This window comes from Mya arenaria, chromosome 5 (genome assembly GCF_026914265.1).
Source record: "Mya arenaria isolate MELC-2E11 chromosome 5, ASM2691426v1".
Lineage (NCBI taxonomy): Eukaryota > Metazoa > Mollusca > Bivalvia > Myida > Myidae > Mya > Mya arenaria.
Genome location: NC_069126.1, coordinates 49,815,475 through 49,842,663, shown reverse-complemented (window position 1 = coordinate 49,842,663; position 27,189 = coordinate 49,815,475). Strand labels below are relative to the sequence as shown.

The window sequence follows — 27,189 nt, the reverse complement described above, 5'->3', positions numbered from 1 at the left end:
TTGAAAGGCGCACTATTAACAAAACTATAATATTCCAAAATGGGGGATTCCATACAATTGCCATTCTACGACAACACTTTCCCTTCGCTTATGAATGTCGATACAGTCAGATTTCTGTTCTACACAACTGCACTATTATTTTGTCTACATTCCATTTTCTCGTTCCATGTCAAGAGAATTTAAAGACATTTTCAAGTAAGCATTGTCTAAAAAGTGTCCATGAATTAACCGATATTTACCAATCTTACAGTTGACAAAATACTGGAATCTTTGTTTAAATCTTCTAATCAGCTAATAAATTACTCTCAAAGAAGCATTGTCATTTTCCTCCGTCGAGTATTTGGACTTACAGCATGGTAGACTCTGTACACATCTAGACATGTATATATAAGATGGACACTTTTCTACGTGAAGTCTTTTAGATAATGCCAAATCGTTCAAGATGTTTTCTGATGATGAGCGTCCTGCACCCATCTAGTACACGTTGTATATTGTTCGTGTCCACTGCGCATGTGTAGAAGTATTCACAACTGTGGTTTTGGTGCCAGTCTTTGCTAATCTTTTGCACGGTTGGATTTAAAACAACTTCTCCCTTAACGATTTTCTGAAATGCAAATGAAAACCTTTAACTGTTTGCGTGTAAAGGTATAATTTTGAAACACATGTCACACTGCATTCCACATGCAACAAAGCTGTTAAGTGTTCTTCTACAAAACCATCACATTTCTTATTAACATTAGGTTATTTTTTCGTCCAGACATACAAAAACAAAACTTCAGGCCATGAACATTATCATCAAAACGTTGTTTTCATCTTAACCCCCAAGCTATAAAATACAATTTTACTAATTAGTTATTGGTGTATACGTCTCAATGAGGTTTCCTGCATAAAGATGACGGGATAATTACCATGAATATGTGTTTCACGTAGACGGCGGTTTTTATGAGGTCCGGATTGACGTCAGCAGACTTAGAGCCTCGGGAGTTACGGCGTTTACGCCCGTCCCCCTCGGGCTTGTAATAACTGTCCAGAAACTCTATCTTCTCGGAGCCTGCATATTAAAAAACACAAAAAATCATTGCAGTTTCAAATTGGTTTCCAAACTTTACAGTAAAAATAGCATTTATCTTGTAACGTTTGCGTATACTATTAAGAGCACAACTTATTTATACAGGTAAGCGAAGGACTGTTGTGATTTAAAAATGGCTGAGCAGTTCCGACACAAAAATTGTGAGTTGCCCTTTTTCTTTCCGACACTTCATGCAAAAAATATAATAGTATGGTCAGCCACGTTGAGAACGAACTTTTGCAGAAGCGACCATCTTGGTATTCAGTAATTAACACATATTTTATTTGAGCTTGATTATTAAGACATCTTTTGGTGGATATTAATTCTACTCGAGTTTGGCTCCTGCGTATACGTTGAAACCTGCCCTATGATCAGTAGAGGTGTTTGTTTGTCGCCAATCTTTCCAATTTGGATTTCAACTTGTAGTGTATGAGCTGCGATGCAACGGGTTCAAAACAAAATAGTTTGCTAACGTTAGCTAAGGTGAGCGACTGTTAGTCTTAACGAATTGTGGTGTATTCTAGCGCGGACTTAAACGTACTTCTAGTCAAGATCAAACCATTAAAATTCAGAACGGCAATTTTGTATATAACTTACAGAAAGGCAAATATAAACATATAATCTGCTTGAAACAATCACTTACTAGATGGTATAAACTTCTCATAATTGGGGAAAACCTCCGGATATTTGTCGGTCAATGCGCTAATGCTCCGACCACGCTGGATCTTCTCCGCTAGCACGTCCATCTTATTCATGAACAGAAGGATGGACACGTTCTTCAGAAATCTTAAAACAAAATCCAAAAACTTAAAAAAGTGATAACTCATTTAAGAAAAAGTGGAAGGGTTAATTATTTGGAAGGATAGCTCGGGGAAAAAAGGAAAAGTCAGCGTGAGGATGGCACTTGAACAGCGGGGATTGTGCATGTACAATATGAACGGTCAGATCGGGAATGTTACATGGATAATAGGGAAAGTGCCAGCGGGGATGACGCATGGAAAATATAAGAGTGAGAGCGGAGATTGCAAATGGATAATTGGAAATGCGAAAACGGGGATAGTTAAGGGGAAAATTAAAAAGTGAGAGCGGTGATGGTGCTTTGGCAGGGAGAAGTAAGAGCCGGGGATGGTGAAGCGTGAAGCAAAAGTAGGAGCTGGACAAGGCAGTAAGATTGCGCAGGGATGATGGGAGACGTGAGTGTTGATTAAGAACAGAAGTATAGGAAAAGTGAGAGCGCTAAGACAAAATATGGTTGCTAAGGAAGTAAGTGGTTGTTAAGGAGATTCAGGGTGTCGAATAAAAATTGTAGTTGCTACGGAAGTTGATGACTGAGTGTGGGAAACTTTCCTCACCCCATGGCAACCACATTTTCTACGAACAAAAATGGCTTGAAGGAATAAAAAAGAGGGTCACCTAGGAAATATTTCTGTGAAGATCTTTTTAAAATCAGGCCAGCGGTTTCTTAGGAGAATATAAGAATTTTCCTTTCGGTTGCATTGCAACCATGGTTCTGCAATGAATCTCCTTTTCAAGGAATTTGGTAAAGATCAACAATTAAATACTCCTGAGAAGTTTGGTTGAAATTGGACCAGTGGTAAAGGTTGAGATGTCGGGAGAGTGACCCATAACAATAGCTCATCTTTCAATATTAAGGTGAGCTAAACGTAATGCAGGAAAATAGTAAAATGATTTAGATGGCGCAAGTACAATAGAAAAACGAGAGCGGGATGGCTCAGTACGATTGGGGATGACACAGAGACATTGACAAACAGTGTGTATATATACCACGTGATAAATTATATCATAAATGCTACATGGGAAGGCAATATGTGCTTCGAATTAAGACTTAAAACAAAGATAACTTTTTTTTTTCTACACCATTTTAAATGAAATAAAGGGCAGTCTATGCCGCCTTAAGAGAGCCGCCTTCGTTTTATTACCAGAGTTTGATAAGGAGGTTAGTTTCCTCAAACACTTCGACCAACCAGTTTTCAAAATAACGTTTTGACAGTGCTCCATCAGGCGGCGGTTTTGTGTAAATGTTTGTCGAAGTGTTTTAAGAATCTAAACTCTCAATCAAAATTTTGTAAAATACCGAAGGCGGGGCTCTGTAAGTGACGCAGACTGCGCTTTCATTTAAAATGGTGAACAAATAGTAAAGTTATCTTTGTTTTCATTCGAAGCAAAATATTGCTTTTAGACGAAGCATTTATGACGTAATTTATCACGTGGTGTTTATACACTAACAAAGTCGGAGCGGGGATGGCGCGGATAGAATAGAAATGTGACAGCAGGGATGGTGCAGGCAATAGGCAATAGGAAAGAGAGAATAAGAAGAGTGAAAGCGGGGATGGTTCAGAGAAAATAGGAATAATGATAGCGCGGACGAGGCAGTAAGATCGGGGTGTGTGAAGGGAGAATAGCAAACTTGAGAGCGGGGATGATCCAATGAGTGTTACAAAAGTGAGAACTTGCCGTGATGACCTTATATCGCGCATGTTAATGTCAATGGAGAAACTAGGAAAACACGCAATTGCTAAAGAAGTCATCGATTGCCAAGAAAGTCAAAGCCGAAAAGTGTAAGCGGGGCTGGGGCAAGGAAAATATGAAAAATGATTGGGATGGTGTAAGTAGAATAGGAAAAGTGAGAGCAGGGATGGCGCAGAGAAAGTGGGGATGGCACAGGGAGAAAGGGGAAAAGGGAAAGCGGTGATGGCGCTGGGAACATAGGAAGTGATGTTGAGATAGCGCAGGGGAATATGACAAGACAGATTTGGGATAGCACAAGGAAAATGGGAAACGTTAGAGCAGGGATGGCGCAGAGAAAGTGGGGATGGCACAGGGAGAAAGGGAAAAAGGGAAAGCGGTGATGGCGCTGGGAACATAGGAAGTGATGTTGAGATAGCGCAGGGGAATATGACAAGACAGAGTTGGGATAGCGCAAGGAAAATTGAGAGCAGGGATGGCGCAGAGAAAGTGGGGATGGCACAGGGAGAAAGGGAAAAATGAGAGCGTTGATGGCGTTGGGAACATAGGAAATGATGTTGAGATAGCGCAGGGAAATAGGATAAGACAGAGTTGGGATAGCACAAGGAAAACGGGAAACGTTAGAGCAGGGATGGCACAGAGAGAGTGGGGATGGCACAGGGAGAAAGGGAAAAAGGGAAAGCGGTGATGGCGCTGGGAACATAGGAAGTGATGTTGAGATAGCGCAGGGGAATATGACAAGACAGAGTTGGGATAGCGCAAGAAAATAGGAAAAGACAAAGCGGGGATGGCGCAAGGAAAATATGAAAAAGAGCAGGCTTGCACAAGGAGAAAATGAAGTGAGAGCGGGGATGGCGCAGGATAAACGGTTAAGTTTGAGAGCTCAATAGGAAAAATGTGCGGCGACGACGCAGGGAGATTATCTTCATTTTGAGAAGTTAGTTAAACACTATTACTGATAAAACTATAAAAAAAACACATCATATTTCGAATGTAGCCTCGTGCTAACAAAAATTTCAAGAACATGCATTTCAAAATCAATTAACAACATCTTCACTATACTATCACATGGGACTTGGTTATTATATGGACATATTGAGTAAAAGACATATATCGACCACACATACTATATACAGTTAAATTGTACTGTACTCCCTTCTAATGACTGTAGTGTTATTCAGTGATCAGGAGATCTGTGTTAAGATATTGTTTTGGATACATTCGGAAACTTGAAAACATTCCGTCAACTAGACACATGTTCAGGTAAAATCTGGTAGCAATTGAAAGATTGGGGGATATTCTGCATATAGGCTGCATGATTTTGTTGCAACTTTTCGTTTGGGTACTTTTCTTGGCATGTTTTTCGTACTGAACACTTCGAATAATCCAACAACAACAAAGGCAGCTGTCAGTTTCAGAATGTCTGGCTGGGATACCTATTTATTTATATTCTACGTACATTGTTCTCTGTCCTGGTACTACTTTGTTTTGTTGTTTTCAAATTCGCTAAAATAACAGCATTCAAATTCGCTAACGGACATCCAATCAAACTGCAGAGCGTAGTGATACATGACGTCAGTGACGTCAGTGATTTGTAGACTTGGCCGAAGTGTTCGATATCTGGTGCAACACTACGAACTAAGACACAATTGTCCTCGTCCAAAAAGTAACTTACTTGGTGTTGGTGGGAATACCTCTATACTAGATAGAGCGCATGCGCGAACCGATAAATAACCCACTTAATAACTCCGGCGATCCCATTGGCGGAGGCATGAATGTAAACTCCAATAATGATAACATCTAACGAATTCAGTAAGTCACATGCAAATTCCGATGGAGGGGGAAGTAAGTGAATGCCAATTCCGATGGATGGGGAAGTAAGTACAAACCAATTCCGATGGAGTGGGAAGTAAGTACATGCCAATTCCGATGGAGTGGGAAGTAAGTACATGCCAATTCAGATGGAGGGGGAAGTAAGTACATGCCAATTCAGATGGAGGGGGAAGTAAGTACATGCCAATTCCGATGGAGTGGGAAGTAAGTACATGCCAATTCCGATGGAGTGGGAAGTAAGTACATGCCAATTCAGATGGAGGGGGAAGTAAGTACATGCCAATTCCGATGGAGTGGGAAGTAAGTACATGCCAATTCCGATGGAGTGGGAAGTTTGTGCATTCCAGGTCCGATGGAGTGGGAAATAAGTGCATGCCAATTCCGATGGAGGGGGAAGTAAGATCATGCCCATTCCGATGGAGAAGGAAGTATGTAAGTGCATGGCAATTCAGATAGAGGGGGAGTTTGTGCATTCCAGATCCGATGGAAGGGGAAGTTTGTGCATGCCAATTCCGATGGAGTGGGAAGTAAGTGCATGCCAATTCCGATGGAGGGGGAAGTTTGTGCATTCCAGGTCCGATGCAAGGGGGAGATTATGCATGGCAATTCCGATGGAGCTGGAAGTAAGTACATGCCAATTCCGATAGAGGGGGAAGTAAGTACATGCCAATTCCGATGAAGTGGGAATTAAGTACATGCCAATTCCGATGGAGTGGGAAGTAAGTACATGCCAAATCCGATGAAGTGGGAGGTAAGTACATGCCAATTCCGATGGAGTGGGAAGTAAGTACATGCCAATTCCGATGGAGGGGATGTAAGTACATGCCAATTCCGATGAAGAGGGAAGTAAGTACATGCCAATTCCGATAAAGTGGGAATTAAGTACATGCCAATTCCGATGGAGTGGGAAGGAATTGCATGCCAATTCCGATGGAGGGGGAAGTTTGTGCATTCCAGGTCCGATGGAGTGGGAAATAAGTGCATGCCAATTCCGATGGAGGGGGAAGTAAGATCATGCCAATTCTGATGGAGTAGGAAGTATGTGCATGCCAATTCCGATGAAGTGGGAAGTAAGTACATGCCAATTCCGATGGAGTGTGAAGAAAGTGTATGCCAATTCCGATGGAGGGGGAAGTTTGTGCATTCCAGGTCCGATGGAGTGGGAAATAAGTGCATGCCAATTCCGATGGAGGGGGGAGTAAGATCATGCCAATTCTGATGGAATAGGAAGTATGTGCATGCCAATTCCGATAGAGTAGGAAGTATGTGCATGCCAATTCCGATGGAGTGGGAAGTAAGTACATGCCAATTCCGATGGAGGGGAAGTAAGATCATTCCAATTCCGATGCAGAGGGAAGTAAGTACATGCCAATTTCGATGAAGTTGGAATTAAGTACATGCCAATTCCGATGGAGTGGGAAGTAAGTACATGCCAATTCCGATGGAGTAGGAAGTATGTGCATGCCAATTCCGATGGAGTGGGAAGTAAGTGCATGCCAATTCCGATAGAGGGGGGAGTTTGTGCATTCCAGATCCGATGGAAGGGGAAGTTTGTGCATGCAAATTCCGAGGGAGTGGGAAGTAAGTGCATGCCAATTCCAATGGAGGAGGAAGTTTGTGAATTCCAGGTCCGATGCAAGGGGAAGATTGTGCATGGCAATTCCGATGGAGCGGTTAGTAAGTACATGCCAATTCCGATAGAGGGGGGAAGTAAGTACGTGCCAATTCCGATGAAGAGGGAAGTAAGTACATGCCAATTCCGATGGAGTGGGAAGTAAGTACATGCCAATTCCGATGGAGTAGGAAGTATGTGCATGCCAATTCCGATGGAGTAGGAAGTATGTACATGCCAATTCCGATGAAGTGGGAAGTAACAACATGCCAATTCCGATGGAGTGGGAAGTAAGTACATGCCAATTCCGATGGAGTAGGAAGTATGTGCATGCCAATTCCGATGGAGTGGGAAGTAAGTGCATGCCAATTCCGATGGAGTGGGGAAGTAAGTACATGCCAATTCCGATAAAGGGTGGAAGTAAGTACATGCCAATTCCGATGGAGTGGGAAGTAAGTACATGCCAATTCCGATGGAGTAGGAAGTATGTGCATGCCAATTCCGATGGAGTAGGAAGTGTGTACATGCCAATTCCGATGAAGTGGGAAGTAAGTACATGCCAATTCCGATGGAGTGGGAAGTAAGTACATGCCAATTTCGATGGAGTAGGAAGTATGTGCATGCCAATTCCGATGGAGTGGGAAGTAAGTGCATGCCAATTCCGATGGAGTGGGAAGTAAGTGCATGCCAATTCCGATAGAGGGGGGAAGTAAGTACATGCCAATTTCGATGAAGTGGGAAGTAAGTACATGCCAATTCCGATGGAGTGGGAAGTAAGTACATGCCAATTCCGATGGAGTAGGAAGTATGTGCATGCCAATTCCGATGGAGTGGGAAGTAAGTGCATGCCAATTCCGATAGAGGAGGGAGTTTGTGCATTCCAGATCCGATGGAAGGGGAAGTTTGTGCATGCAAATTCCGATGGAGTGGGAAGTAAGTGCATGCCAATTCCAATGGAGGAGAAAGTTTGTGAATTCCAGGTCCGATGCAAGGGGAAGATTGTGCATGGCAATTCCGATGGAGCGGTTAGTAAGTACATGCCAATTCCGATAGAGGGGGGAAGTAAGTACATGCCAATTCCGATGAAGAGGGAAGTAAGTACATGCCAATTCCGATGGAGTGGGAAGTAAGTACATGCCAATTCCGATGGAGGGGAAGTAAGATCATTCCAATTCCGATGCAGAGGGAAGTAAGTACATGCCAATTCCGATGAAGTGGTAATTAAGTACATGCCAATTCCGATGGAGTGGGAAGTAAGTACATGCCAATTCCGATGAAGTGGGAAGTAAGTATATGCCAATTCCGATTGAGTGGGAAGTAAGTACATGCCAATTCCGATGGAGGGGGAAGTAAGTACATGCCAATTCCGATGGAGGGGGGAGTTTGTGCATTCCAGGTCCGATGGTGTTGGAAGTAAGTGCATGCCAATTCCGATGGAGTGGGAAGTAAGTACATGCCAATTCCGATGAAGTGGGAAGTAAGTACATGCCAATTCCGATGGAGTGGGAAGTAAGTTGGTCCGATGGTGGATGCCAATTCCGATGGAGGGGGAAGTTTGTGCATTCCAGGTCCGATGGAGTGGGAAATAAGTGCATGCCAATTCCGATGGATGGGGAAGTAAGATCATGCCAATTCCGATGGAGAAGGAAGTATGTGCATGCCAATTCCGATGGAAGTTGAAGTAAGTTCATGCCAATTCCGATAGAGTGGGAAGTAAGTACATGCCAATTCCGATGGAGGGGAAGTAAGATCATTCCAATTCCGATGCAGAGGGAAGTAAGTACATGCCAATTTCGATGAAGTGGGAATTAAGTACATGCCAATTCCGATGGAGTGGGAAGTAAGTACATGCCAATTCCGATGGAGTAGGAAGTATGTGCATGCCAATTCCGATGGAGTGGGAAGTAAGTGCATGCCAATTCCGATAGAGGGGGGAGTTTGTGCATTCCAGATCCGATGGAAGGGGAAGTTTGTGCATGCAAATTCCGAGGGAGTGGGAAGTAAGTGCATGCCAATTCCAATGGAGGAGGAAGTTTGTGAATTCCAGGTCCGATGCAAGGGGAAGATTGTGCATGGCAATTCCGATGGAGCGGTTAGTAAGTACATGCCAATTCCGATAGAGGGGGGAAGTAAGTACATGCCAATTCCGATGAAGAGGGAAGTAAGTACATGCCAATTCCGATGGAGTGGGAAGTAAGTACATGCCAATTCCGATGGAGGGGAAGTAAGATCATTCCAATTCCGATGCAGAGGGAAGTAAGTACATGCCAATTCCGATGAAGTGGGAATTAAGTACATGCCAATCCCGATGGAGTGGGAAGTAAGTACATGCCAATTCCGATGAAGTGGGAAGTAAGTATATGCCAATTCCGATTGAGTGGGAAGTAAGTACATGCCAATTCCGATGGAGGGGGAAGTAAGTACATGCCAATTCCGATGGAGGGGGGATTTTGTGCATTCCAGGTCCGATGGTGTTGGAAGTAAGTGCATGCCAATTCCGATGGAGTGGGAAGTAAGTACATGCCAATTCTGATGAAGTGGGAAGTAAGTACATGCCAATTCCGATGTAGTGGGAAGTAAGTGGGTCCGATGGTGCATGCCAATTCCGATGGAGGGGGAAGTTTGTGCATTCCAGGTCCGATGGAGTGGGAAATAAGTGCATGCCAATTCCGATGGATGGGGAAGTAAGATCATGCCAATTCCGATGGAGAAGGAAGTATGTGCATGCCAATTCCGATGGAAGGGGAAGTAAGTTCATGCCAATTCCGATAGAGGAGGGAGTTTGTGCATTCCAGATCCGATGGAAGGGGAAGTTTGTTCATGCCAATTCCGATGGAGTGGGAAGTAAGTGCATGCCAATTCCGATGGAGGGGGAAGTTTGTGCATTCCTGGTCCGATGCAAGGGGAATTTTGTGCATGGCAATTCCGATGACGGGGGAAATAAGTGCATGCCAATTCCGATAGAGGGGGGAGTTTGTGCATTTCAGGTCCGATGGAAGCGGAAGTATGGTCATGGCAATTCCGATGGAGGGGGAAATTTGTGCATTTCAGGTCTGATGGAAGAGGAAGTTTGTGCATGGCAATTCCGATGGAGTGGGAAGTAAACTTGTGCATGCCAATTTCGATTGAGTGGGAAGTAAGTACATGCCAATTCCGATGGAGGGGGAAGTAAGTACATGCCAACTCCAATGAAGTGGAAAGTATGTATATGCCAATTCCGATTGAGTGGGAAGTAAGTACATGCCAATTCCGATGGAGGGGGAAGTAAGTACATGCCAATTCCGATGGAGGGGGGAGTTTGTGCATTCCAGGTCCGATGGTGTTGGAAGTAAGTGCATGCCAATTCCGATGGAGTGGGAAGTAAGTACATACCAAGTCCGATGGAGTGGGAAGAAAGTGCATGCCAATTCCGATGGAGTAGGAAGTATGTGCATGCCAATTCCGATGAAGTGGGAAGTAAGTGGATGCCAATTCCGATAGAGGGGGGAGTTTTTGCATTCCAGGTCCGATGGAGTAGGAAGTAAGTGCATGCCAATTCCGATGGAGGGGGGAATTTGTGCATTTCAGGTCCGATAGAAGGGGAAGTAAGTGCATGTCAATTCCGATGGAGTGGGAAGTAAACTTGTGCATTCCAATTTCGATGGAGGGGGGAGTAAGTGCATGCCAATTCCGATGTAGGGGGAAGTTTGTGCATTCCAGGTCCGATGGAAGGGAAAGTAAGTGCATGCCAATTCCGATGGAGTAGGAAGTATGTGCATGCCGATTCCGATGGAGGGGAAGCTTGTGCATGCCAAGTCCGACGAAAGGGGAAGTACGTTCATGCCAAGTCCGATGGACTTGTAAGATGCTATGCGGATCACTTAATTAAACGGTACCTATTTTTCCAAACTTGTTCAAATATCTCGAGTGCTTCCATGAAGCGGTTTTTCGTCTGGTCCTCTCTAAGTGTTTGTTCGTAGCTGCTGACGTCAGCGAGGAACAAAATGGCGACCACACTGTCGAATACCTGGATCCACTTCCGCCTCTCGCCCCGCTGCCCACCCACATCAAACACACTGCAAATGTAATCGAATACAACTGTATTTATTTAGAATAAAAATGCAACAACAACAAACAACATTTACACCTCAACTTCCATTCCTTAAATGAACTGTCTTCGGCAATTGCGGTTATCATCCGATGAACGCAACATCTTCGGATATGTTCGGATCGCGAATCATCGCATAACAGTATACATGGATTTTTTTTATCTTGCTATTGTTTATAGTGTGTCAGCAGGCCCCGTAAAATATAAATCAACATTTTAGGAAATGTTAATTTATGATATGTTACATGCATTGTACCCATAAGTGTTTTAATTTTGCGTTTAAAAGTGATTTCAAGTGGTTGATCTTTTCTCGCGTTATTGTGATAAAATGTTTCCGGTTACAGTCGGGTCGATCTATTTACAAAAATGGGTAAGAATGGATTACTGAAAGGTTTTCTTAAATGAAATTAAGCATATTTTTAAGAATTCTTGAATGAAATAATAAACTATATAACTATAAATAAACTTCCATTTCTTAAATGAACTGCCTTTCGGCAATTGCGGTTATCGTCCGATGAACGCAACATCTTTGGATATGTTCGGATCGCAATTCATCGCATAACAATATACATGGAAATTGTTGATCCTGTTATTGTTTGTATTGTGTCAGCAGGTTCCGTAAAATATAAATCAACATCAAGTGTTAATTTATGATATGTTGAATGAATTTTTGTCATATGTGTTTCAATTTCACGTTAAAAGACTGTTGTTTGAAAATGGGTTTGGAAATGCATGGCTGGCAAATGACAATGGTAATACAAAATTGTTCTTACAAACATTCAAAATCCGGATTAAAGACTGTGCGTTACAAAAACTTCAAGCACAAATAATTCGCCGAAGGCATTTTACTACCGTGAATTTAAAACGCTTTTAAATGTCGAACGTTATTTGTTTGTTGATATGCCAAGTATGTATTTAATAAACGATGTTTCTCTAATTTTCGCTGTTCTGGGCATCAACTTATGATTGAAAAATGGCGTCATATGGATATTAGCCGTGAATATAAATATTGCCAATTTTGCTTAAACATGCGGCATGTTTATTCAGTTGATGATGAGTTCCACATGTTTTTGATATGTCCTTTGTATGATACAATAAGACGAAATATGTTTCCTCCTTATTGGCTTCATCATTTAGAAACTGTACATTTATTCACCAGAATTATGGCTGGTGAAAATGATAGAGAGATTTTCATTGTAGCAAAATTTGTATATGAATGCAGCAAAGTACGAGAAGAGTTCATGAACAGGTTGTTTTCCTAAAATTGTACATCCAAATTGTGTTCTATTACTATTGTATATACCATTAGATTTATACACTATCATATGTTTTGTATCCCATTTGCCATTGTATTATATTTACCACTTTTCACATATGTTTGATCAACTATTGTTAATGCCATGTAAAATATTAATCTCATGATAATAGTTTAAACGCTTCAATAATTTCATATATTTTACTCTTGAAATTACATTGTAAGTGTTGTAATTTTCTTTGTGATTTGATATGTTATTATCATGGATTTATAAACATGTTATTATTATGTATTTATAACACAAATCTGGCTGTATTTTGGGCTGGCGGCCTTTCATTACAAATAAACATTCGTATTCGTATTCGTTTAAAAGTGATTTCAAGCGGTTGATCTTTTCACGCGTTATTGTGACGTCATTTGATAACATGTTTCCGGTTACAGTCGGGTCGTTCTATTTACATTATGAGTAAGAAAGGATAACTGAAAGTTTTTTTAAATGAAATGAAGTATTTTTTAACAATACTTGAACGAAATAATGAATTATTGGTGTAAATATAAGTAATGAATTGCGGGCTTGATGTCATTATTGGGGATATGAATGCAATTGGGCTGGTCAAAGTACGCGTGTAGTCCTTCGGACTCCACACACTAACTATAATGACATCAAGCCAGCAATTCATTCCTGAAATAAATAAGAAGAGATTCTGTGCGTTTGTGTGTACCTGGCTGTATGCTCCATGTTACGCCTGGCATCTTATGGGTGCAATCGATGTTGTATGGTACATGTTGCGTGTGCAATACTATATGTGCCGTGATGTATGTTTCATGTGGCATGTGACAAGCTGTCTACACCGTGGTGAGTGTGCCATGCTATGTTTGCCATAATTATGGCGTCATTTATATGTGTAATGATGTATGCGCCATAATATGAGAGGCACTTTGAGATTTTGCGTCCAAATGAGGTAACCTCGTTTTCGAGAAAATCAACTTCAAACCTGACGTCACAAAATTTATTTTTATTTCCAATTAAAAATGATTTTAAGGCAACTTCTCTCTGAACTGTCAGGTAGTTTATATAAATATTACAAATGGTTGTATTCATTTAAGGTAAAAGATGAAAGAAAATATCAGAATTGGTTTTGGTTACAGTTGATAAAATGGCTAAGTAGTCAATAATATGTGTGAATAAGTAATATTTTACAACTGTGAAGTTATTCATTTTTTACATTATTATCAAGAAATTGGTTAACTTGTCTTTCAGGATCACTAGTAGCCATCCAGGGACAGTGTTTGTGAGGGGATAGTTCGACAATCCAGTGGTGTGTGTGTGTGTGTGTGTGCGTGCGTGCGTGCTTACGTGCGTGCGTGCGTGCGTTCACCTGAAGGAGACGGGATGTCCGGCGTCGTGCACGTCAAACTCGATGTGATGTATGCCGGTGGTTAGTACGCGGCAGCGCAGGATGTCCTGGTCGGAGGGCAGGTAGTCCGGCCGCCGGATCTCCTCCACTTTGTCCAGGAAGCTAGAAATAACAAACAACTATCAACCACCTGTCCATACCAAATATTGCGTTGTACACATTATGACAAAATGTTTTCCACTTTCAAAGTCATTCCCCTAATGGACTGTAAGTTGTGTTTATTTTCAAACAATCTTTATTCAAGTGAGGTATTCGGTTCTAATCAACGGGGAAGTATCTACAATTGATTTCTAAGTAGGTCTTAAAGTAGATAATTTCACTCCTGAGTTTTGCGATGGAAATATCAAACTGATATCCACTGCTGTAATTTCACTAACATAACTCAATATTTCACCGAAGGGCATGAAACCAATGTTTTTATTCTCCTCAGTGACCTAAATTATTTTCTTTTAAATAGTTTAAAGGTAAATTTGCTGTAGTTTTTATTTGAAGCTGTTGACGATTTGTTTAAAATGAAATTAATTCACTTAAAAGTAACATTGATTTAAAGCTAAATCAAAATTCACTCAAAAGAAGGAATTAAAAGTTATTTAACAATGCCAACAAGGTAAGTCATTAAATAGGTTCAAACCATTGTCAGAGTTGGCTACAGATGCGACAAAGTACAGAAAATATTGATAAGTTGCTTTACAACGACATATAACAGCAACAAGTAATCAGTGGTAAAGAGTTTAAAACAATCATTAACATTTTAATTCATATTTTGTTCATTTGTCTTGAAAGAAATGCTTTTGCTGTAATATTTAAAAGTAAATGAATTGATTTCGTATAACAGTAGCATTGCTTAACGCTATCTTTTTAAAAATCAATCTGTAGGAAGTTGTCTTACTATTTAATGCCTATGTCAAGTTTGAAATACAATCCTAGTATACTGCAGCCTTTTTTATACAAATTAACACCCCCTGTTTACGGATTCGAGACAAAATGTCACCATTATTAAATTTCTTCCCTGGGTCAAATGTATCCCAACCCGAGTGCAGGTTATTTTACGGAAACAAACATTTTGCTGGAGTTCTTTTGAAACGACGTGTAATTAACCTCTTAAAATTGATCATGGAAGGACGTAACCTAGATCCAGGTTCCTACCAGAAACAGTTAAATAATGCCATCCAAAAGGAATGATTTGACATCATTTGAAAAGAAAACACATCCATATAAAAGATCGAAATTTCAGCAGTTATACCCATATTTTATGTATCATTGATTCGAAACAGAGATTCCAGCTCTTTCATAAAAAGAGCCAATGACACTTCCGAGCTAGAGTAAAAGAGCGGAATTCATTATAAAGAAATCGGGAAATGCAGTGCCACATAAATGTTTAATCTTCACAATTTCGGTTATTCTGTAAACACAATGTTTATCGAGTAATAAGAACAATTCTCCAATCAAACACATGCATGTTTACAAACGATACTGGAATATTTTAGTCAAATTTCAGCTGAATTTATCTAAAGAAGCTTACATTTAAGATAAAACCGAGTGCTTTATTTTGCCGGGAATGACTATGACCGCCTGTTTACCGGACTTAGCATGTTTATGCTACTTTTTCTGGATTAAGCTTGAGCCAACAGCCAAGGAAGCTAGAGACAAAGCGTGGAGTCTGAGCCAAAACGCTGTATATAAGTGCACTCATGTTTATTGACATGTATTAAGATACTCCGTGTATATGAATGAGACTAAATGGGGACTATGTTTAGTTGTTTGGTATATGCCTACCGTAGATATCTCAACTACCTAACCCTAACCCTAACAATTAGTTTAGAAATAACATATGATGCATACGAATAAGCATAGATAGCAACAAGAGCAGTCACAGACTGCCATTTCCCCAAATAAAGAACAGTATAAGCTTCTTACGACAAAGGATTACAATTAAACAATGAACAATAACTCAAAATACTGCACAGTTATCATTAAGTTATTGTTCTTATGCACTTTACTTCCTAAATGAGATATAAATATGTATATGAAGTTTTAGTACATAAAAATACTTCGAGTTATGCTCTGTAACACCGCATAACAGCATCGCCGAATAAACGAAATCGACGAAGTTTATGCGGTGATTTTCAACGCATAAATAAGACTTTCTTATGTGACAAAAAGGCACACATTCGCCGCATAAAAAACACATACTAGTACAATAGTGGTTGATAAAGTTTCATCAAGATCGGACTTAGTTTTATGTGTCCACTTAACCCAGCTTTGAACTTTACTTTTTGAGACGTATATTCTGACAAAGATATAGTAAGATCAGTTTAAATGTGAACCAAACCAATTGATCTTTTTGCGAAAATGTTTGAAATGACGTTTGGCCCGAAAGGCGGGAATATATGTTACAACAACGCACAACACCGTCATTTGGGATAATCAAAAAATTGAATTGTCGTATGACGTAACATATATCCTCGCCTTTTGTCAGACTGACGGGCATGTACCCTTGACAATGCGCACTTTTAACGTCATTCCAAACGTTTCAAGAAAAATCAACTTTAAAATGTAACCTCAAAATTGATCAATTTGCCTGCATATCTTTCCCGTATTTTCTTCAAAATGACAGTTATATGCTACGCCCTAATCTTAATCATATTCATAATCAACGACATCATCACAACAACCACCATCATCATCACCACAATACAACCACCAGAATCATCATCATCCCCACAACCATCATCATCATCATCATCATCAACGTCATCACCATCGTTTTTGTTAAACTATTAGAACTCTTTTTTAGCTTTATAATAAATGGTTTAGTTAATCCTCTTTATGTGGCAAAATGGCACAGTTGCGCCCCATATAAGCAATTTCTGCTTTATGCGTTGAGCGTCGCCGCATAAACGTGGTCGCCCTGTTTATTCGTTGAAAACCACCGCATAAACGAAAAAAACACGTTTATGCGTCGATGCTGCTATGTGGCGTTACAATGCTTTTGACAAAAATAATTACGAATATTAACAAAGGGCAATAACTCAAGAATACTGCACCATAGTTATGGTTCTTGTGCACTTCATTTCTCCTAAATGAGATGTAACTGTATATGAAGTTTAAAGTCAATACCTGAAAGACCTTTCTAGTTATGCTCCGAACAATGATACTGCATCTCCTTCGCCTTTCGGCTGAGGATACACATATATATATTTTTGCCTACATGTTTAATGAAACAATAACAATTATGCAATAAGATTTCATTTTTAGTTTCATTGTTTAAGAACTAGCCTACTAAGCATAACAAAATAATGAAAATAAACTAAATTGATGTCGTTGAGAAAACTCTCTATAGTTTATAATTAATTTATTTTATGGAACATTGGCATTAAGTAGGACAAGTTTCACAGCCTGTAAGCAAACAGATACATATTACGATGTTTAATTTTGATATAACATTTTTGCCTTTTAAAAAAAAGCAAAACATACATACCTGCCATTTCCCGCGGTAAATGCATATAAGAAATGTAGTTCCCGAAATAATTTAAAACAAAATATTTCAAATCGTTTGCATTCTATTTACAAAGAGAATGCATACTTTGTTAATATCATCATATGTACATTATTTATAATATTTTCATGATGTCATTTCCTGTTGAAACACAAGTACCGAACGGCGAATGTTTTTTTCTCGAAGTCAAAGGGAAAATCACCTTTTTCTCTTATGATTTAGATGAACAATTACTGTGTAACTCTATGTACTAATATTGTTCCTTTGTATAATGGAGTCTTAGCTCTATATAATGGAGTCTTAGCTCTATATAATGAAGTCTTAGCTCTATATAATAAAGTCTTTCTTTATGTAATGATGTTTTATCTTTATGTAATGATGTTGTAGCTTCATGAAATAACACAAATAGCCTACATAAGTTTACAGAAGTTTAAGTCTATGTGTATTTAATGAAAATTGAATGTATCAGGCAGTTTAGGCGTTTCACATTCAATGAAAAATATAAAATGTGAAACGATATACAATGTAGAAGGTTCAGTCATTTTGGCATACACCTTTCACAGCGCAACGACCCTTTTTGCCATTTCGAGAACTTTTAAGATGTAAAACAATAAAAAATAACAAGACAAACCTATTTTTTCTTGCAAAATCGTATTCCCAAGCTGTTAAAAATGAACAGGAATTTATTTGCTTTAGTATTATACTAAACATTTGAGCTTATAACAGAGCCAGTTATGAAATATGTCGTTATAATGTGTCCGAAGCGTATGGCCCGTGTGCTTGATTGTTGACAAGGCAACCAACCTTGACCTTGTTCTGACCTTTTATAGATTGGAAAATATCTTAGCATCTGTAGTCAAAAGAAGACCGATGTGTGGCATTTGGGATGTGTGATGTAGACAAGCAGGTAATTTAGCTCTAGTGCCATTTAGTCCATCCTTTATGGATATGTCGTTATTATCACAACCTTAATTTTGAGTTTGGTACAATAAAATGACGGCGAATTTACTTACTATTTTGCTGAATCTATGAGCTGGTACTCATACGACCGTGAATAGCATTCTTGGACACCCGCGTCCCGCCAAAGCACCTCGATGTCGGCCAGAAGTTCCTTGGTAAAACAAAAACGTGTGTTATATATAGCGAGTTCGTCTGTTTTGAAATGTTGCAGTGAATATTACCCATTGACCATAGTCCCCCAAACGTTCTTAAATAGAAAACATTATGTAAATGATAAATCAGCAATAATTACCTATGGACTTTACTCTAAACACTTTCCGATAGTTGTTTACTAGAGATGACAATTAATAATGAAAACATGGTAATGAATGGCTGGTTTGCCGGTTCCGTACATCTGTGAGTGCAGCGTCCCCCTGTGAGCTAGCCTCCTGTAGGATGTTGTGCATGCGTTTAACGTTGCTCTCGTGCTCCAGTGAGATGGCGAGCTGTTCTAGGGCGCCCAGGATCACCACAATGGACTGCTTGATGTTCCGCCGGATGTCCAGTATCTTTCCTTGTCGCTCCCTGACGCGCATGCAAAATAACCGTCCGAATAATACCCACTTCATCTTACAGTTTGCCTTATAGAATTGATAGATAATATATTGATATAAAATATAAAATAAGACCTTCTATATATGTTATTTCATAAGATGCGCAAATAGTAAATGTTAAATATGGTACGTACACTGTGTATTAAAAACAACCAAGAGCTGTCGTATGACACCGCGCTCGACTATGCCGCTTTGACTTAAAAGTGAATACAATAACGATGTAATATGTGCCTGTCACAAGCAATAAAACAATCAAATTGAAAAGTGAACAAGAATCACAAGAATGTGATAAAACCAGGTGTTTAATGATTGGCAGAAGAGATTCAGTTTCAACTGTTTCTTCTATTTTTTGTTACAGTGGCCTTGATCCTAAGGGCCCCACACACAATCCCATGGAAGACCTCCATAAACTCTTCCTACATATCAAGTTTGGTCACAGTATGTCAACCATAACTGAAACAGTAATCTATTTTTAGTAACAGGGATCTTGACCCTAGGTGGCCAAAAGGCAATCCATGAAAGCTCTTCATAAACTTGTCCTATATAACAAGTTTGGTCACACTATGTCAACCCTTTCTTTAGTTATTCAGTACTAACCATATTTCTATTTTGACCTTGACATAACTCTCGGGGCTCAAAACACCATCTCAGGAAAGGTCTCTATAAACTCTTCATATATACCAAATTTGGTACCAATATGAAGACCCTTACTTAAGTTATTCAATACCAACCCTTTTTCTATTAATAGTAACCTTGACCTTGATCATAGGGGCCTCAAACGCATTCCCATAAAAAGTCTCCATAAACTCTTTGCATATAAGTTTGATCTCTTTATGTCAAACCTAGCTAAAATTATTCGATACGTAAGGCGACTTTGACGTTGCCCTAACACCAGCCCGCCCGAACAATGACGCAAGTCATTCAAATTACTTGATATTCCTTTATGAAAATGTGGTTAGGAATATCAAAATGTGCCTTTCAAAAGAAATTAAAAGAAAAATTAAAAACAAAAACAAAACAATCAAGGGCAATAATTTGTATTTAGGGCTAAAACGGAGTTATATTCCTTGTTGTTAGATGATCGTCAATAATTAAGTGCACTGAATGAATGGTATAGAAGGTTATTTTTCATAAAATCCCAACCTGCCCTAAAACTTTAACCTAAGTCAATCAGGGGCCAACTTGTATAAAGGATAATATGGAGTTATGTAACCTCATTGTGTGATGGTCCTGAACAATTGTATGAAGTATTAAGTCAATTGAATGAAGGGTATAAAAGTTATCAATAAATATCCCAACCTGTCCTAAAACTTTAACCTAAGTTCCATAGTCAATAAGGGTCCATAATTTGTATATAATATAATATGGAGTTATCTAACCTCATTATGTGATAGCCCTGAACAACAGTGTAAAGTATTAAGTCAATTGAATGAATGGTATTGGACTTATAAGTGAAAATCCCAACTTGCCCTAAAACTTCAACCTGCCCTAAAACTTTAACCTAAGTCAATCAGGGGCCATAACTTAATAATATGGAGTTATGTTACCACATTGTGTTATGGTGAAGTATTAAGTCAACTAAATAAAGGGTATTGGACTTAGAAGTGAAAATCCCAACTTGCCCTAAAACTTAAACCGACGCCGACGCCGACGTAGACGCTGAGGCGAGTAGTATAGCCATCCTTATTCTTCGAATAGTCGAGGTAAAAATGAAGAAAAGTAGGAAAAGTTTGGTCCGTTTCTAACAAGACATTCTATAGTTCCGCTAGTGTGTCAAAACTATTTCATGATTCAATATTAGAAGTGTGTTGTACCATACTGGAGAGATTTTGTCTATACATGAACTCCCATATTCGAACGGTAATGCACCAGTCAATTATAACCACGTCCCTAGGCTACTTATTGGCAGACTAATTTTATCACATGAAAAAAAATCTTGACACTTTATTTAATTCACATAATGATAAACAGTTCATTGTTTACATGAATTGTGTTAATGTACGCATATGACATTCTTGCAACAACTTATAATGGATACTTCCAAATATGTAAATGTTGAAAATATATTGATTGAATGTGGTTTTACTGAATATATCTACATTATTTACAGTATGAAATTATTGTAATTTATAATCATCATATTAAACTGAGTTGTGTTTGTCGAAGAAATGTATGATAGTGATAGTGTGATTGTATGTTGTTGTTTTTTTGCTTAATATGTAACTTGGTGTATGTGTTTTTGTAATACTTTTTGTGTGAAGGCCATGCTGGAAATAAGTAGTATGTCCGTAATGTTTGTACACTTAGTATGTAACCTTCGTTAAATAAAGTTGTTGTTATTATTATTATTATTATTATTATTATTATTATTAAAGCCCATTCCCCGCTTTTTTTGGCGCGAAGACAAAACCACCGCATTCACCCGGCACTGCGGGTAAAAACACGCATTTTCCCGGCTATCCCCGGTATACCCTCGGACCTGGGGGCCGTGGTTATAATTAACTGGTGCATAACCAAGTAGGCGGGGCTAAGCCACGGAAAAACTAGCGTGCATATAAATTACACGATATGCACTTATACGCACGCTAATCACTGAGCGCTGTCCGTAGCACTATTGTACAAAAAGTTCCCACTCTCACAACCCTCGTGATAGGAATATAAATATGTGTTTTACCTGGTATCGAAGCCGTTTATGTGAATAATTCTCATCTGTTTGGTGATTGTGCTCTTCCCTGATTCCCCCGTCCCTACAATACAAGTACTTGCCCCCATCATCAACCTATATGCACGCCGTTCACTATACTGCTATATTAAGTTTATACTTAACGTTAGAATTCTTGATATATTTCAAGTTTAATGAAACAGTTTCGCATGTTTATCACGCACGCTTATTTTGACCAGTGTAAAAGTCCTTTGCAATGCAGTCGACAGCCAAAGAGAGGATGAAAACTATGGAGCGGTATTCGGTTCGAAAAATAAAATTTGCAATTTGTTAACATTTGTTTGCTTGATTAATAGTCTCTTACAATAAATCCTATTCATGCATTGTTTAATTCGCTTTTATAAAGTGTTATATCCTTATTTACATTTCGTTTCCCATGCTTTTTGAATAGACATTGTCTGTATCAGGCTCGCAAATTTCAAGATGTTCCAAACCGCTATATGTCTAACGCCTAACGCCAAACCGCAATACGCTTAACCATTCGGCACTCCTCTGCCATTTTAAGACTATCTGCGCATGCGCGCAGGTAGTCTTAAGACCGCAAACTCCAAAGAACTACTTCTTTTCATGTCGTTTTAACCCATTTTGTGTCCGTATGCGCTCTATGTTTAGCAGAATGACGTCGAAACCATAAAAATAGATTAGTTGTATTGCGTTCCGAGTATGAGTTCATGCTTGTTCGGCTATTTCCGCGCTGTATTTCTGTATCCCGGCGTTTTATTTTTAGCAGAATATAACTATTTTAAGATCGCTATATTTATCAGATTAATGTGGGTCAAAATAATGGAGGCTCTGATAGGAAGGTAACATAATGATATTCACTCTGAGTTAAGCCCAAGATGTTCCAGAAATTATTACCGACCGCAAGTGTCCCATCGCCTGCAGGGTTTGTTATTATAACCTTGAAGCACGCGTATTTGTAATGGTGTATTTTTTATATTACTTTTATGAGATAAGAAACAAAAATGATTATCTGAATGTCAAAATAGTTGTATCTCAGGTTTCGCGTTGCTAATGCTTCAAATACTTTGGTTTGCCTGCTATACAATAACACAATACTATTCATTCTATGATTTTTAGGCGTTTATATTTCTAAGAAGATGTTTTTATTTTTTGCATAAAAGCTTCGTTTCGGTGTATTCTTGGCATAGTTTTAGACATTAGGCTTTCAATTTATATTAGCACACATGCCGACCCTGATACGACAGTGCGTTATGCATACGTTTGGTGAAGCAAAGTAGTTCGGATTAAACCTGTAAAACATCCAAAGAGTGCGAAGTATTCATAACAGCACTAGTACTATTTCTACACAGATACTTACATAAACATTAAAAACATTTATTTATCAATAAAACTTGAATAGGCACAATCATATTCTCATTCTTAAAACAGACAATTTCCGATAATCTAAAAATAGTTTCAACTACATTAACTGACCGATATTCTAAAAATAGTTTCTATATACATTAACTGACCACATGTTTGTCCTCACCGCGGGAAAATGACCATCTGATAAGCTCTGCATTTTGAAAGGAATTATTGCTAAAGTTGTTCGTAAAATCAAATCATTTTCCTTAAACAAATCGATTGAAAGGGGCATGCATTATAACTTAAAATACATGGGGATGGGGGATTACGACGATTGAAGTGACTTTTACATAAACAAAAAGACACTAGACGCCATAAAATAGATATCAGTATTTTTGTTTCCTCGCCCAATCTGGGCACAAGTGCTCTTGACCCTCTTGACCTTTCACTTTTATCTATGTGCCCTTCACCCATTCCCATTGTTCAAATAAAATGTGCAACTCTCACATAAAAAATATTTGCCCGCAGATAGTCTTTAAGCGCATTCGCGCTTTGATTTACCTCGGATGTATGCTGATAGATCAGTTGAAGTTGTTCGTAAACTTTTGAATTATATCATTAATTAAATGTAGTGTTTTAGAGTTGTATTTATTGATCTAAGTTTAAATTAATTGCCATTGAAGTGTACTATTGCAAACATAATTAAGATTCCCAAGAGTTAAGTCATAAATTTAACTGCTAAATAAAATTACTACGCGATCTACTTGCAGCGGTTTTAAAAGAACCACTTTTAGAGTATACATCCTAGGTTGTTTTCGATAAAAATGGCCGAGGAGCTCCGAATGTACGCTTAACTGGATTTCGATTACGAAACTAAACATGTAACTTAACGACGTAACATTTCAGTGATAAGTTGACATTTACACGTTTAGTTTCGTAATCGAAACCCAGTTAAGCGTATTGCGGTAATGTATAATCTACACACAAAAAAAGAGTTTTTGAAAGCTATATTGATATACTACCGAAGAATCTTTCATTGTATTTGCTTAAATTTAGAATTATGAATCACAAATTTCCTGAACTAGGTCGTGGTCAAAATGTTGAGAGATTTCGTTGAACATGTCAATTGTGTAGTAGTAATCGTTTAGATGATGAATTTCATTACTTGTTTGAATGTCAACATTTTCAGATGATAGAAAGAAAACTATTAAATTGTACTTTTGTCGTAACTCTAATTGTATTAAGTTAGATCAATTAATGAACAGTAAATGCAAAAAAAAAACTTATTAAATTGGCTATATTTTGTAAGACCCTTTTATCTAATGTCAAATAGTCATTCTCCTTTAAAACAATACGACTTATTTGTCTTAGTATTTCATATTATAGGAAATTGTATGAAAAATATGCCTACTGTGTTTATATATATGTATAATTAATTGTCTGTTAAGGTGTTATTGTTCTGATCACATGGTTGTAATAACTCATGATCTAAATAAATCTTGAAATATTGAATCTTGGTTTGACGTTAGGCGTAAAACACATAACGGTTTGGAACATCTTGAAATTTTGCGAGCGTGATAAAGACAATGTATATTCAAGAAGCACACTACTTGTACGTGTATATATTAAAATTAGGGTGAGTGTAGTACGTCATCACATGGGCAATGACAGGCAAACACTTTATAACGGACACATTTTCGTCGAGATGTACAAAGAGATACTTTGCAAACTACTATTGTAACTATGTACAGCTAATTGTATAAGTAGCGTACAGCTATTACAATATTTAGGTAAGATGTATACATAAGTATCAGCCCATAAGGGCCTTCCAGAGTGCAAAAGTGGGTGGGGAAGGCTAAGAATTAAAAAGTTTCAAAAGTTTATGTCTTATTCATTTTTGGGGATCAATATTTTTCTGGAGTAAAACATACATCCTTTGTGGCATGTTTTGTGGTATTAAGAAGTTTTACGAAAGACGATATTATCAGATTTTGGATCAAAAAGCATTTGCAGTTTTTTTCGAAAAAGTCTTTTGACAACATATGTATCAAAATGTAACACACTACCCAATGAACAGTGTCATAGGTTGCTCGCTGATATTTTTTTCTAATAAGAAAATATTCAATAAAAAAGTGACAAAAAAACCGGATCAAATCCATTTCCTGGTTACAAAAATGCACTAAATTTCTTAAAATAGGTGCAATTACCACAAACCTGCAAGACATTGTTGATAGGGTAGTGTTGACTATTTACACAAAAACATATTCATCTGGTACAAAGTTATTTCTGAAATAATTCAATTGCTTTTGATTGAAACCCTTAACCATTTCTGATAAACTCGAACAAGTATCAACATCTATATAATAATTAAATTATGCTAAAATAATAGTTTCGGTTACCTAGCAACAGAAGTTTCAGTTTCTTTAATTCTTGGTGTCGGTATTCCTTTAAGGCTTTCGTGAGTTGTTTATTGCGCATTCGCGCTAGTCTTTCCTCTTCCTGTGAATCAAAGTATAAAGGGTCGTTGCCATAACAACCGCCTCCATAGCAAGCCATGATTTCCTCCGTCATCTGTGTTCTTTACAACAAATATGGTAGTGAACAAAACCGCTTGTGGTGGTTTTGATTATTTGTTCTCTTAAACCTTTCTTTGTTTCTGCATTCTCTGTTTAAAGTTCACATTGCCACACATGTCTTTGAAGTTTTTGGAAAAACCGTTTAAAACTTCTCAGTCTTGATATAGCTGGAAGGTGGACTTGTATGAGTTTATCAGGTTAACGTTCATGCCGCTTTTTTCGAAATGTGTCACTAATTAATTCCAGTCATTCCAGCTGTCTCTGAGATAAGAATTAAAACAAAAATTGAAGACCGAAATTTCCAAAATAAGTAGCGGGTGAGGGGGTGGAGGTGAGGTATAGTTTAGATCAAGTTCATGACATACTCATCATACAAATGTTGCCGATAGTAGTAACAACTGTATTACATACTTGCTATTGCTTTCTTCTTTCTACTCCATCAACCGAAGGCATCAGATTTTCTGGAAAAAAATATATCTTAATTGTAAATGACAATACTTTGACAATCATCATCATCATCATCATCATCATCATCATCATCATCATCATCATCATCATCATCATCATCATCATTACTCATATAGCGTTCCCTGAAATTATCTAATGATTATTTTGACTGTTTTACCTTAAGAAATAAATAATCCTGTATTATTATTAATCCAATGAAATGTACATAAGTCTGGTAAACATTTCATAAACCTAAAATGTCAAGTACGGAATATTATTAACCAATTAATTTTGTTCTGCACACGTATATTCTGATTCTATGGAAACAACAAAGTTATAGAAAAAGTTGGCGGATTTCTCGGGAACGTGGCGAAATTCACGAGAACATGGCAAAGTAGGTAGAATTTCGACACATTCGGAATAAAGAGATCTCTTGTTCAGAAATAAATCAACGGTGACAGAAAAGAACCTTCAGGCATCTGTTTCTTTGTGTTTGTTAAATAAAGAAGGTAATATATACAATGCTTGAAAGAAATAGAACATCAATTAAAGACATCAATTTCACCTTGGAGTAATAAAACTGACCATGATCATTTTCATGAGGATGAAAACGATTATGCCTACAAATCTACAAAACAAATACGCTCTGTTGCAGAATTTGAAACCTTCAAACGAATTTTGCCGCTGGCCGAAGTTTAACCAGTCACTGGGTAGTCTAGAAAACCATGTTTTTTAATATTTTCAAGTTGACGTAAGGCGTTATAAGTAATGTGGTGTGGCTCTCTGTGAGTGGAGTATGGCTTTATAAGTAATGTGGTGCGTCTCTCTGTGAGTGGGGTATGGCGTTATAAGTAATGTGGTGTGGCTCTCTGTGAGTCGAGTATGGAGTTATAAGTAATGTGGTACGTCTCTCTGTGAGTGCAGTATGGCGTTATAAGTTATGTGGTGCGTCTCTCATAGAGTGCAGTATGGCGTTATAAGTTATGTGGTGCGTCTCTCATAGAGTGCAGTATGGCGTTATAAGTTATGTGGTGCGTCTCTCATAGAGTGCAGTATGGCGTTATAAGTTATGTGGTGCGTCTCTCATAGAGTGGAGTATGGCGTTATAAGTTATGTGGTGTGGCTCTCTGTGAGTGGAGTATGGCGTTATAAGTTATGTGGTGCGTCTCTCATAAAGTGCAGTATGGCGTTATAAGTTATGTGGTGTGGCTCTCTGTGAGTGGAGTATGGCGTTATAAGTTATGTGGTGCGTCTCTCATAAAGTGCAGTATGGCGTTATAAGTTATGTGGTGCGTTTATCTGTGATTGGAGTATGGCGTTATA

General features: G+C 38.4%; 1 protein-coding gene across 1 annotated transcript; it reads right to left on the bottom strand.

The window, feature by feature from the left end:
- Window positions 1-25,771, bottom strand: LOC128235401 (guanine nucleotide-binding protein G(s) subunit alpha-like). The gene is made up of 9 exons (XM_052950219.1): window positions 25,243-25,771; window positions 21,488-21,560; window positions 18,613-18,784; window positions 18,274-18,371; window positions 13,723-13,863; window positions 10,877-11,056; window positions 1,713-1,855; window positions 909-1,051; window positions 1-604 (listed from the first exon to the last, which is right to left on the bottom strand). The coding sequence occupies exons 1-9, from the start codon at window positions 25,412-25,414 to the stop codon at window positions 419-421; spliced, it is 1,308 nt and encodes a 435-aa protein (XP_052806179.1). The 5' UTR covers window positions 25,415-25,771; the 3' UTR covers window positions 1-418.
- Window positions 25,772-27,189: the final 1,418 nt, after the last annotated feature.

Coding starts and splice junctions, on each gene's coding strand:
- LOC128235401 (XM_052950219.1), bottom strand. CDS start 25,414: ATGACGGAGGAAATCATGGCTTGCTATGGAGGCGGTTGTTATGGCAAC. Junction 18,785..21,487: donor ATAAACGGCTTCGATACCAG/GTAAAACACATA, acceptor CATGCGCGTCAG/GGAGCGACAAGGAAAGATAC. Junction 605..908: donor ACGTGAAACACATATTCATG/GTAATTATCCCG, acceptor TTTGCATTTCAG/AAAATCGTTAAGGGAGAAGT.